The 13719-nt window shown below is 40.1% G+C and overlaps 1 protein-coding gene across 1 annotated transcript in view; it reads right to left on the reverse strand.

The window, feature by feature from the left end:
• csmd2 (CUB and Sushi multiple domains 2) overlaps positions 1-13719 on the reverse strand; it is a 245291-nt gene that overhangs the window by 97583 nt on the left and 133989 nt on the right. Inside the window, exon 6 of the mRNA XM_072447628.1 lies at positions 528-640. Coding sequence (XP_072303729.1) covers positions 528-640 — 113 coding nt within the window. The remainder of the gene's footprint in view (positions 1-527; positions 641-13719) is intronic.

Consider the following 13719-nt stretch of genomic DNA (forward strand, 5'->3'; position numbering starts at 1 on the left):
CTCATGCTGTTCCTGCTCGCGTTTCCAGTCAATGATGAGGAGAAGTGCTCCTTGGAGATTGCTTCTACTGGGGAAACAGTAATCCATTTTTCCCGAGCTTATCCCTGACACCTGAACCTCCCAGAGTAATGGCCCAAAACACAACAGGCTGAAATTCAGAAAGTATTGTCTTTGATTTTGAATTGTTATATAATAATATGTTGTTTATTCAGTTAATAATTCGAGCAATTAATCAGGTTAATGTAATTGTAAGAATATTAAAACACATTTGAAAATTGTAGGCAGCAACATTGAGTAATTTCAGTTGAATTTATACTCCAAAAAAGTCACACTACATATAAAGTACTTTTTTATCGGGCTGTTTATGTGACAGTATCGTTACGTTTAATTCAGAAAGTTGTGATTTGTTTGGTCATAATCGTAATATTATGATGTTTTTTCTCACAATAATAGTAACACTATAATTTTCTTTTGTGACATCCTTAGTGGTTTATATGCTAAATAGCCGCATATTGGATTGACTTTACCTTGATATTGAGCAGTGAAGCCCCTCATCTTGTGGTTGCCGTCGGAGGTAAAGTGCAGTCGAAGCCAGTTCTTGCTGCTGATGATGGGTGACGGGAGGTTTGAGCCCGTAAACCTGCGCAACACAAAAACAAAGAGAATAGTGTTGTCACATTATGAATTAAAACAGCAACTGAAGCATAAAAGACTCAAAACATAGCCCCTTGTGTGTCTGTATCTCCTTTATACAGTACATCACGTCAAGAATTATGATTCTCCTGTTGACAAATCCCACTGTAAAAAACTAGAACTTTAACTATGCTGTATTTAAAGTATTAGACATTCCACAGGGCAGTAGTAAGACATATTGCTTTAGATCAGGCATGTCCAAACTACGGCCCGGGGGCCAAATGCGGCCCTCAGACCATTTTGTGTTGGCCCTTTGGCTTCCTGCTAAGTTGGTCCAAACAACAGACAAGTAGTACTTTTTACTGTGAAATTTGACAAATTTAAGCACTTTGATGATATACCAACCAATGTTTTAAGTCTTATTAAAGGTGGAGGCATCAAAACTATGTGAAATGCAAAATTTCAAATGATTTACTTTGACATTCGACAAATGCAATATTGTCGGGTTGTTTGTGGCCATGTACGTGTTTCAAAATGGGGCCCTCGGTGAAAAAAAGGTTTGGACACCCCTGGTTTAGATTGAACAAATGGACATGGTAAATAGTTTCTAAATAGGTGATTGATTACAACTGTATCGTTGTGGTTAAAATGCTGCTTTAATTTTTCACTTTATTATTATTTTCTTTCTCGTACTATTGTGCCTAGTCACAGAGCAAATGTTCAACTGCAGCACATTCACCGGCACATTTAGTTCAAGGACAAACTGTTGACTTCCGCTAATGCTATGCCTCATTAATGTATAAAATCAATGTAATGACTACCTTGTGGCTGGGAACGCTCTCTCTCTCTCTTTGGTTTGTGTGTGCAGTAACTAAAAGATTCTCCTTCCTTATTTGTCACCGGCTTTTGTTATTAAGTGACCATGCCTGCGCCTCTGGTTTGGTACAATGTAGTTATGTAATCCATCACTTAAAAAAGTCAGGGGCAATTACTAACGGTATAGACAATACAAAAACCTACTAAGTACTCTTTTAAGTGGCTGAGCAATGGCCATATTAGATACACTTTTCCCACTTTCCATCTCGCATTTCCTCTATTACAGGTGTTTTGTTGCAAATAAAACCTCGTCAAAACATGTATCCTGGTAACACTAATGTGAAGTTTGACCAAGATATTGTCATGCATCTGTTTATATCATGTATGAAGTTTATCATATGGGAGACTTTTTCATTATCTGTAAACTGGAACAAATAATCTTAACCCTTGGGGTCGACGCCCGCACCGGTGCGTTTTGAAACATGGTCGGCTTTAGGACCGCGCAGTATGAAAACTAAGTGACATATCCATCCATTAAAACCAAAGTTATGATCATTTCAATTCCATTAAAAATGTGCGGAAAAATATGCGCTCTTTTCTGCGCGCGTTGCATTTCTTATAATAACTTTGTCGTCTTTTGTGATAAAACGAAACAGAAAAAAACGTTAGCTTTTGCTAACCCGGATGTTCAGGATGCATACAAGGGATGTAAACATTAGTCACATGACAAATAGTCAAAGAAGAAGAACGAACGAGAGGAATCATGCTGTTTTTGAGTAGTTTTGGAGAGTTTTAGTATTTCAAGTATTTCATTGTCAGTAATATAGTTGTTGTGAAGCAAAATGAGGGGCACACTTCATGTTGATCAAGTTTAGACCTGGTTTAGACCTGGTTTAGACCTGGTTTAGACCTGGTTTAGACCTGGTTTAGTCCTGGTTTAGACCTGGTTTAGACCTGGTTTAGTCCTGGTTTAGACCTGGTTTAGTCCTGGTTTAGACCAGGTTTAGACCTGGTTTAGTCCTGGTTTAGACCTGGTTTAGACCTGGTTTAGTCCTGGTTTAGTCCTGGTTTAGACCTGGTTTAGACCTGGTTTAGTCCTAGTTTAGTCCTGGTTTAGACCTGGTTTAGTCCTGGTCTAGTCCTGGTTTAGACCTGGTTTAGACCTGGTTTAGTCCTGGGTTGGACCTGGTTTAGACCTGGTTTAGACCTGGTTTAGACCTGATTCAGACCTGGTTTAGACCTGGTTTAGTCCTGGTTTAGTCCTGGTTTAGACCTGGTTTAGACCTGGTTTAGTCCTGGTTTAGACCTGGTTTAGACCTGGTTTAGTCCTGGTTTAGACCTGGTTTAGTCCTGGTTTAGACCAGGTTTAGACCTGGTTTAGTCCTGGTTTAGACCTGGTTTAGACCTGGTTTAGACCTGGTTTAGTCCTGGTTTAGACCTGGTTTAGTCCTGGTTTAGACCTGGTTTAGACCTGGTTTAGTCCTAGTTTAGTCCTGGTTTAGACCTGGTTTAGTCCTGGTTTAGTCCTGGTTTAGACCTGGTTTAGACCTGGTTTAGTCCTGGGTTGGACCTGGTTTAGACCTGGTTTAGACCTGGTTTAGTCCTGGTTTAGACCTGGTTTAGACCTGGTTTAGTCCTGGTTTAGACCTGGTTTAGTCCTGGTTTAGACCTGGTTTAGTCCTGGTTTAGACCTGGTTTAAACCTGGTTTAGTCTGGTTTAGACCTGGTTTAGACCTGATTTAGACCTGGTTTAGTCCTGGTTTAGTCCTGGTTTAGACCTGGGTTGGACCTGGTTTAGTCCTGGGTTGGACCTGGTTTAGACCTGGGTTGGACCTGGTTTAGACCTGGGTTGGACCTGGTTTAGTCCTGGGTTGGACCTGGTTTAGTCCTGGGTTGGACCTGGTTTAGACCTGGGTTGGACCTGGTTTAGTCCTGGGTTGGACCTGGTTTAGACCTGGGTTGGACCTGGTTTAGTCCTGGGTTGGACCTGGTTTAGACCTGGGTTGGACCTGGTTTAGTCCTGGTTTAGACCTGGTTTAGTCCTGGTTTAGTCCTGGGTTAGACCTGGTTTAGAGTTCCTTCTGAACATCACTCACATGTCACAAGTGCAAGGCCTGTGATGTGGCTCTCTGTGTCATTTTGGACAGAAACTGTTTTGAGCAGTAGCACAAATAGAAAAACGCCTGAGGATTTACCTACTTTTTTATTGTAAATAGTGGTTTATTGCTTGTATATATAACAAGAATACTTTTATATGTTCATAATTGCACCCTGTGGTTCAGTTTGAACCTTTTTAAATGCTTGGTTGAGCATGTTTAAGGATTTTACAATGAAAAAAACATATTTTTTCTAGAGGGACTTTGTGTTTTCTGTGTGTGTTTAGGTCTAGTATGTTGAAATAGTATGTCTAAGTGAAAAACTAACTAACTGATCATATAGGTGAGGTTGTGCTGAAAAAAAAGATACCCAACATTGGTCTGGTAAACATTTCTTAATGTAGTATATCAGGGCAAAATTGAAGGTACCCAAAAACGGCCAAAAAAGCTCCGAACCCCGAAGGGTTAAAGGTGCCATAACGTGCTTTTTTTCACGTTTCGTAGTCTATCCTAAGTGTATAATTGATAATAATAATAAGGGTTGTGCAACACCCTTAACATAATAGTTAAGAAATATCACCCAGACCTTGGACCCCCACACCAACCCGGAAATGCAGACGGCTTGGTTTGATATTCGCCCCCACCCTTGCGAAGAGCGATCTGGCTCCCCCGCCCAACCCGTGACGTAGTCTCAGAGCGCGTGTGTGCCCCGCCCACCCGTGACATAGTCTCAGAGCGCGTGTGTGCCCCGCCCACCCGTGACGTAGTCTCAGAGCGCGTGTGTGCCCCGCCCACCCGTGACGTAGCCCCACAGCTGTCTGCTCCGCGCTGCGCTGCTCCTGCCGCGCGACAGAGTGAGAAACGATAGAACTTCAGATCAACACTACTTTGAGCCGAAATAAATCTGGTGTTTATTCTACAGCGTGCGCAGAACAGATATATGTCTGTCTGTGTATAGATGTATGTATAGATATTATGTCCATCGCGCTCTTATTTCCTGTTTTTTCGGTATCGGATAGAACTTTTCATCAACTGCCACATAAACCTTCACCATTGTGATAATAGTAAAAAGTTTTGGGCCTCTTTGAGCCGTGTTTCCTCGTAAATCGAAGCAGAAAAACTCCGGGGCTTGAATGAGGAGACGAGCCTGCAGCAGCGGAGTCGGGGGGAAGGGGGCGGGAGGCGCCAGGCGGGAGGGGGAGGCGGGTGGAGAGGGGGGAGGGGGAGGGGGGATGATGATGCGTGCCTGTGAACACCCCCCGTCAGTTTGGACATTCGAGGAAAGGAGATAGTCTGTAATATAGCTGAACACTGCGGGAATCAATCAAAAAAACACTCTGGGTACATATATGAAGCACGAATAGCAATGTAAGAAGGTTAAAAGCTCTGAAAAGTCGATTTTGCATGTTATGGGACCTTTAAGGCTGATGCAAATAACAGCTGTTTAAAATACAGTTAAAAGATGAACTCAGGATCAAGACAATACAACGAGCTACTGTTTTGCCTGTTTTCCCTGTATGCACTAAACATAGAGCTTGAGAACGATCCTCGCTGCCTCTTCGCTGACTATCATAGACAAAAACATTCAGCAGAAAATGGGGGAGAATGGGGGCCTCTCATTGCACTTAGAGGAAGAAACATACGAGTTGCGCTCTAAAAAGATTTCCTTCTGGATGTCGGATGACGGAGCAAAATGAATGAATGTTTAAAGAATCTAAAGGAAGGAAAAATACAAACTACACAGATGAAGGACCTCTTTAAAGAATATGCAGAGAAAAGACTTGTTCATCATGGTAAAGACGTAGTGGCTCCCACAGAACAACAATGGAATCTTATTATTGAACATCATGAGTCCTGCATTACAAAACAAATCCAGCTTGGACGGTGAAAAGAAAAAACGTCGACAAGAAGAAAAAGAAAAAAACATGAAGAAAAATGGCAAAAGACATTCTAATTGGAAGCGAGAGAGACAATTTCTGGCCAATTTGTTCAGGTATTGAAACCAAAAGAGCATCAAACAAGTATCAAATTTCCAATCAGGAAAAAAAGAAAAACATTGAAATAGAAGAACAGAGCCTATAAGCGAATCTCTTTTGGAGTGAAAAAACAAAGACCAGAGCTCAAGTACAGATGAAGAGAGCAGAACAAATCTACACAGAAAACAAGAAGTAAAGAAAAGAAACATGAACAAAAGTGGGACAAATTCCAGGAAACGGGACTGATGGAAGCTCAAAAATAAAGCAAGCACAGGAACAACTCCACATGCAAAGAGGAGTGGAACAACAGAAGAAGGTTTAAACCCATCTGTGTCAACAACAAAGTCCACAAATGTACCAAGGAACAAGAACACAGGTTGATGCTCCTCCCCTCGTTGCACCTCGCCAAATTACTGCAAATAATCAAGGAGTGTAACACTGTAAGATCTAGATGGGCTGATGTTAAAACTGACAAACATAACTCAACTCAGCCTTACTCAGACATTGACCACAAATACTGCTGGAGGAATTCTCTGTTGGGGAGATGTGTCTGCAGTTCTTGTAGGAGCAACAGAGGAGCTGTCTAACAATGACTACCCTTATAATAGCCTTAATAAAACATGGAAACAGCATAACTTAATTCCTGATGAACCAATAGTTTATTAAGAATTATTCAGGCTTAGTAACGTCTAACCTCACATGGAAATACATAACTTTAATTTTATACAGTGGAACATGCTGGGCAAAGCAATACCATCTGTAATAACGTAAGCAGAAAAGTTACAAAGAGCATATAATATTTACATCTCACAATCCTAAACCCACTATTGTCCTTCAAGACATGTTCTACTTAATGTCAATATTTTGTTTCTTTCTTTCTTACATAAACACAACTATAGTGAATTACTTTGCATTTTTATAATGACTCTTTGTTATGTTATAGTCATGCAGTGCAACTTTATAAATGCAAATGAGCTATAAACAACTTTTAATCAAAATACAATTGCGTGCATCCAAACTTAGTGCTTTAAACTGCTTTGGTGACTCACGGTTCCCAAACAGATAAACTGCTTTGTGATATGTATGCTAATGGAGCTTCTGCTTACCCCAGATTTCTTTAGTGGTTTAGACCAAAGTCATCGGGGGACACAAATGCCCAGATGCTAACGCACGCAGTTGTGTACTTTTGCTCTATGCTTGCAGTGCATCAATTCTCATTCCGGTTCTAAATGACATTTTCCCAAATAGGACCGCAGCTCATCTCCCCAGCTCACCCACCTGCTTCATCTACATACAAGTATTATTCATGCTATACTGATGATGATATGCAGCGGGAATAAGGAAAAAAACACATACAGGTTTTGGCTTAAGAAGAAACTCAAAATGTGGCAAAAGTGTTAAAAGGTACACAGGAAACATGTAAGCTAATAACTACTGTGTTCTGAATGAGAAATACTGTATGCCTCAGGGAAAAGTAATACAACTATTTTAATAGCTTCAACAAATCACTGCAGCTACAAAATGTAGATGTACTTAATGTTCCGATTCTGTTCGGGGTGACCTGTGCATAAATCAAGTTGAATTTGTGTTGGAGAACACACGTCTTCAGAATTTAAGGTCATTTTCACACTTCCACAAGTCGATGTAAAGGAACTTTCACTCTGAGAACGATGCAATTGTCCAGTGTGAACGCGCCAGCCGTGTTCTGGAGTGCAGTAAATGCACTTGAATTCTGGTATAGTGTGTGTGGTGTGAAAGCGGCCGACCTAAACATAACCACGCAGTCCGCATTAAAGATACAATTGCTTGGCTTTTATTGCTTAATTTGATAAAACATGCATTGGACAGTGTGTATTTGCATGAATGGGAGCTGCGGAGCTTCCCATTTGAAACCTGCATCTGACAAGGCCCTTTGGATGAACTTTGTATCACTTCTGCATCTGTGCAGCAGGTAAAACTGTGTGCAGCTCAGACAGCTTTAACTTGGTCTCTGGCACCACCAGCGTGCATCATTCTCACAGTGCATTTACCAAAAGACCGCCACTGTACAGCACTGGGGACGTGAGCGTGTGTGTGGCATTCTCATGGCTATGTTTGCTTGAAGACGGTTGTCATAGAGATATGTGCGGTCGTCAGCTGATTTGGGATTTGGGAGAATGAGGAGTGGCCCTATGTGAATACCACCTAACAAAAGGTGAAGTAGAAGGTGAAGAGCGCACAAAACAAAAAATGGCCTAGAACAAATCTATCTAGCATATTCATCCATTCATTTATTTTCTACCGCTTGATCCCATTAGGGATGGAGCCTATCCCAGTGACTTAGGATCTTAGGGGTAAATCCTGGACAGGGGTCGCAGGGTTAACACAGATACAACCATTGACTCTCACAATCATTCACTAGAGTTCTCAATGTACCTAACACATGCATGTCTTTGGGTGGTGGGAGGAAGCCGGACAACCCTGAGAGAACCCACGGTAACATGGAAAGGACATGCAGACAGAGAGATCATGGGTCTCCTTACAGGTGATTCAACACTTTTTTCCACCTCACTGAGGTGTACATTTTAGATTAGATTTGTCTCCCTCAACTTAGGAGATCTGCTGGTTTGGTGAAATTTGTCCAGCATTAGATTTATGTTGTCATTAGCATAATTGCTATTTTCAGCATTGATCACAACGTCAAAATTAACTAAGCTTAAATCTGCTGTACAATGTTATGTTTTCTAACAAGGCTCTGGCGTTACTCACGTGTGGTTGAGTGGTTATCAAAACAGCCCTGTTTTTTCTTATAGTTTGTACTGTTTGAATCCCTTATTGAAAAAGCATTAGAGCCAACATAAGGAATGTACAGTAATGTACGAGAGTAATGACTGCACGCGTTTGCAAATGCTGGAATATATTTCTATAAAGGTACACGGAGGTGGCACAAATTCTGAGCACTAGGTACAAAGTATCTTTGACAGGCCGATGTGGGGTGGAGATGTGCACCTTGTTGAGATGTGCGTCCCGCTCCAAGACATTGAAAGTGTTTAAAATCAATGCACTCTGCTACACTGAGCACTGAGCACCGTGGCTCGCGCGGGTCCTGAACCACTGTGTCAGTGTGTACACCAGTTGAAATATGTGCTCTTTATAAATTAATTGGCTATAAAAGATGGTATTAACGAGAGAGTATAACAGCCTTTCGAAACATACTTTATAAATGAATTATAATATAAGCTGGTTTTACAGTCAAGAAGTGCATAACTAGATGACGAGAATTGGTTGTCAAAGTATGCTAATAATAATAATAATAATATCAAGTTGTACGTTTTCAGATGGCTGATGTAAACTTTTTTTTCACCTGAGCCAAAGTGTTCTTGTACATTTGTTAAACACGAAGAGAGGGGCAAACTGTTGAATTACGCAAAGGCACACAGCTCAAAAGAACACTACATCACACTACATCGTCTCTTTATATCACAAATGCACATTACAGACCCTTAGAGAATAAAGTTATAGATATCTACAGGACACCCTTGATCTCACCAGGTTAAATAAAGGTTAAACATAAATACAAATTAAACATACCTACATAACCTATCTGATACAAAAAAAATATTCTTACAAAAAATGTTGTTTTAGTGTGATTTCTACCAATGCCACGGCGTTATAAGGCAAAAAAGGAAATACAATCAGACTTTCTGACAAGATCTCTTGTCAAATCCCCAAGGCAAACTTGTCCTTACAAGCAAAGTGAGGAGTATTCAGTATTTATGTAGCCACAGCACAGAGGTGCCCAGACAGCTATGTGATGTGTCTCATTTCATTCTCTGTGCCTTGGAGGGTTTTGAACTGGGGTCATCAGCATTAAGACATTCATTGCCTTCCCTGAGAAATTTAGGATACTTGTATTGTGGTATATCATCAAATGTACTGTAAAAGGCCTTGGGCTCAAATTTTCACTAGTGGGCGTAGTCTGTGGGTCATGGATCACTACAAGAGCAGCATGATTAAATGTTTTATAAAGTATTCAGGCCAAGCATACAATGTGAAGAGCACCCCAGTGATTAGCTCCAACTCAACAATCCTTAAGTGTTAGCAACGCAAAGTAAGACAATGCTGTTTGACTCTCTTTAACCAACTGAATCTCAAATACAGAACTTAATTATACTTTAAACTTATTCAACTTACAACTATTATTTGCATATGTACTTAACAACTAACACTTAATAGTCAAACTAAGATGTTGTTGCCTTCTATACCGCAGACTTTTTTTTTGCAAATAAACAGCTGGCAAAATGTGGATGAACTATTCATGCCATAACCTCTCTAAAATAAAACAGCATGGTCTGGGCATGAAATAAAGCTTCTGCTCTGACCTTCAGCTGTAACCAAGACCACTTTTGTAACAGGGTTTTTCAAATGAACTCTGGGGGCCCTGAAATAACATCGAAGCGCTCAGTGACTGCTTCAAACAAACAACTGCCCAGGCAGCAAAAGACCTGATACTATGAGGTGAGGCCAGAGGATTAAAAACAGCCTTTAGGGTGGCTTTATCTCCAGCTGCTCAAAAGAGAAAGTCTAGCCAGGAAAGAAAAAGAGATTTAAACTTTAGACCGGTTGAGCCACAAATTGCAGTGCTGAGCTAAGCTATATACTTCTACCGTATAGACAGACAACTAAGCCAAGAGTCTGTTCTACTTCCTGTCTTACATCGCATTTATTATTTATGTGAAGACCTCTGGCCCCATCAGAAAGCCTTGTTAAATCTTCAGAGAGATTCTTTTCATGTCGTTTTCCCTCATTGTAAAGTGGAAAATGGGCATAGGCTTCAGGAGTTTACTTTTGGGAGAGCACAACAACCGCAATCTATAGTATCTACGTTGGTTTCACTTTCATCTTAAAAACTTCCGGCACGTTTGTTTGTGAAAACTTAACAACAGAGAAAGGCATCTAAAAGTTTGAAAGGGAACAGGTGACAGTGAACTTCAGATGAAAATTTCCTCCACGGAAACATCAAAGAAACAGGGTTCTATAAGAATCATGGGGTGCAGACATCCACGCTACTGATGTGCTTGAGTTTAGGGCACATGTTGTCATGTCTTATGCTGTTTCACATAAGATTAAAGCCAAAGACATAGGACCAAGATTGGAGACAAGACTATATGCCAAATGTCTCTTTAGTACTTACTCATTGTTCCAAACAGGTCTCCTCCATGGCACTGAAGCAAAGGTCAAACGCAGAGGACACATTTCCCCTTAGTTGCTTTACCCCTTTTTCCAATACAAACATGTATTTCTCCAGAGTAGGTCTATTGATCGGTTTTAGTCAAATAACAAAGCTTTGTAAAATAAACTGGAGTCATGTTGTACTACAGTCCAATAAATCGTATGCTGAAACCCAAGGCTTGAAAATTGGGCCATATTAGCTAATGGAGTGAAAAAAGTCATCCAAAAGTTAAATTGTCCCAAAGCGAAAACGAGGGAAGTCAGACTGTGACCTTATTAATTCTTTTAGCCAAACCAATCGTGAGTATATGAGAAGTTAATGATGCTCTATAACCTTTTCCCTGGCTAAAAAGTGACTTTTGAAAGCGTTTTGATCAGGCACACACAGGCAAGCAAATTAAACCATGCAAAAACGACATAGAACCGTGGAACTCAATGCATGATAGTTAAGAATTTATTGCCACAATTGATCCCAGCGTCAGTGTGATTTATGACTCTTGCTCTAAAAAGTCAAGGTGGATGTAGGCAAAGTCACACGGAGCAGAGCAGTGGGGTTCGCTCAATGATTCTTGTGAATGGACTGGGCAAAGACACAAACAAGTGTAGATACGTACAGTCTAAGACAAGTGTTTCTCAAACTGTGTTATGTCTGTCGTAGGATATATGTACCGGTATATATGTATATCCATATATGAATGTAGCAATTATTCTTTCTATGAATCAATACGTTGTTCAGATCACAAAAGGCCTGTGCACTTGAGATTGACCATTTCCTCCAGTGAATAGACATAGCAGTTATAGACGTAGGAACCATGGACTACCATAATACCAGTGATTACCCCGTGTTTGCCTTCAGCACAAAGACCCTCACTCGCAAATGACTTGTTTGACTAAGTCAGGACCAAAGACGAGGATTTTCTCTCCATTTCTTCACATCTATTTAATTTGTTGCCCTCAGCTGGCAGAGGGCTTGACCGTCATCATTGGTGGAATTATACTCAAACACACACACACACACACATTTCCAACTTGAGGAAGATCCGCAAATGCTATTAGTTCTGTTGGTAAAGGGGGGAGAAAACCAAATGAGTTTCCAAGGTCAGTTTTAAACGCAGTGGTGATAATTGAGCCAACCGTCGTAGATCTATCAAAACCAACAATAAACAAATGCCAATAACATCCCTGAGGTCCATTACAGCTGCATCATCCTTCTCAGGGAGATAGAGGAAGATTTAGAGAGAATGAGGGAGAGCGGGAGGAAGCGAGAGAGGGAAAGACAGAATGACCTTCACGTACACGGCTTGTAAAAACAAACATTTGGACCACAAAAGGCATCAGTCAGCAGACTTCTGAGGCCCCTTTAATGTTGTATTCAAATCCCATTATGATGAAATATTTATTGTGAGTTTACATCACAACTTTAATTGTGTTTCTTTGAACAACTAGATTAAGAAATAAGTTCAGTTGTGGCATTTGTGGTCATGTGGGGTATATTCTTTGGTTTCTCTTGTTGTTTGAAAAAGTTTTATTTATGTTTTATAATGATCAATAATTTAAGTTTTCTATTTATTATCTTAGTAGGGATGCACTATTTAACATTTCTGATGTAGGGTTCATCACCTGCTTATCTCCATAGAGACGCTGTTGCTTTGCCGGAAATGTCCCAAAGTGTGGCATTAAACTTAAAATATATCTCCATGGTGATGAATCAAGTTACAGGTCAAATCTGTGGAGAAGTGAAACTGTTCACAGTAATAATGCATTTTGTTTGCATTACAACCTGTAATTGCTCAATGCCATAGTGTGGAACATTCCAGTTAAGACATACAATAACATCCCACCAGTTTTCTGTCTGGATTTGGAACAGGCAGAGTATGCAATTGGAGTTGGGATTTTCTTCAGCACACATTTGGAATATATATTTGTTCCATTCTAAATAATACACTGTAGATAAGATAAGATAAGATAATCCTTTATTGTCCCACATGGGGAAATTTCATAAATAAATGACATATGCTTTTATTAAATTTGTTTATTTTTTAAACGTTGGACTTTTTGGCTGAACCATTTTGTTGGTTTGCATACACTGTGCTTCTAATAGTCCTTTATAGTCCTTTGATATATTTTTATAGTCCTTTAATAGTCCTTTGTTTCCTTAATTCAGCTCAAATAATACACTCTCACACCATTACAACTGCATGTATAGAAGTACGTGTCATTTTTTTACCAACATATACTTGATTCAAATTGTCTGTGTACTTATTACACTGGCAAATATTCCTATAAAACTGACTGGTTTTACGATGGCCATTTTAAATTGGACTTTCCCCCACTCTCTCCCCTCAGACCACAAGGGGAGGGCATGGCTCTCGGGTTACGCTGAGTGTCAGTTGATACAGTATAAGAAGAGACAGGTGAAACCATGCTAATGATATTGAACCTGCCAACACTGTCAACCCTCCGCTCCCGCCCCCCTCGACACAGACAGCCCATTGTGCTCCCCTGACATCGGAGCATCCACAAATAACCACACGACTATTACTGGACTGTTTGTGGATTTGGCCTGCTCCGTTATGAGCATCTGTTTACTGTAAATGTGTCTGTAAGAATATGAACTACCTGAAAAGCCTGTCATTTTTCATTAACAATATAAAACGATGTGTATTTGGAAATAACTCCTTCAGAGATAATTGATTAGATTGAAATAGTAAATATGATTCTTGAAGTTGCACTGTGTCATTTTCTGGTGGGGGTAGACAATATGCTTGTTTCCAAGGACTTTTAATTTCTTCAGTCACATATGTAATTATATTTTGCTTCATTCTTGCTGGTTTGATTCATCCGATTGAGAAAGTAAAAACCACACACCGAGATCTGTGATGTCATAGGTGGAACTCCGAGATCTTTTGTCCTGTCAAAAAAACAGCACCAAAATAACCAAACTACTCAATTCCTTCAAAGCGAAGGTTCTCAAGAGCACATTTAAA

The sequence above is a fragment of the Eucyclogobius newberryi genome, unplaced genomic scaffold (genome assembly GCF_026437365.1).
Source record: "Eucyclogobius newberryi isolate DKJ021-1_F unplaced genomic scaffold, fEucNew1.0.hap1 SCAF_16, whole genome shotgun sequence".
Lineage (NCBI taxonomy): Eukaryota > Metazoa > Chordata > Actinopteri > Gobiiformes > Gobiidae > Eucyclogobius > Eucyclogobius newberryi.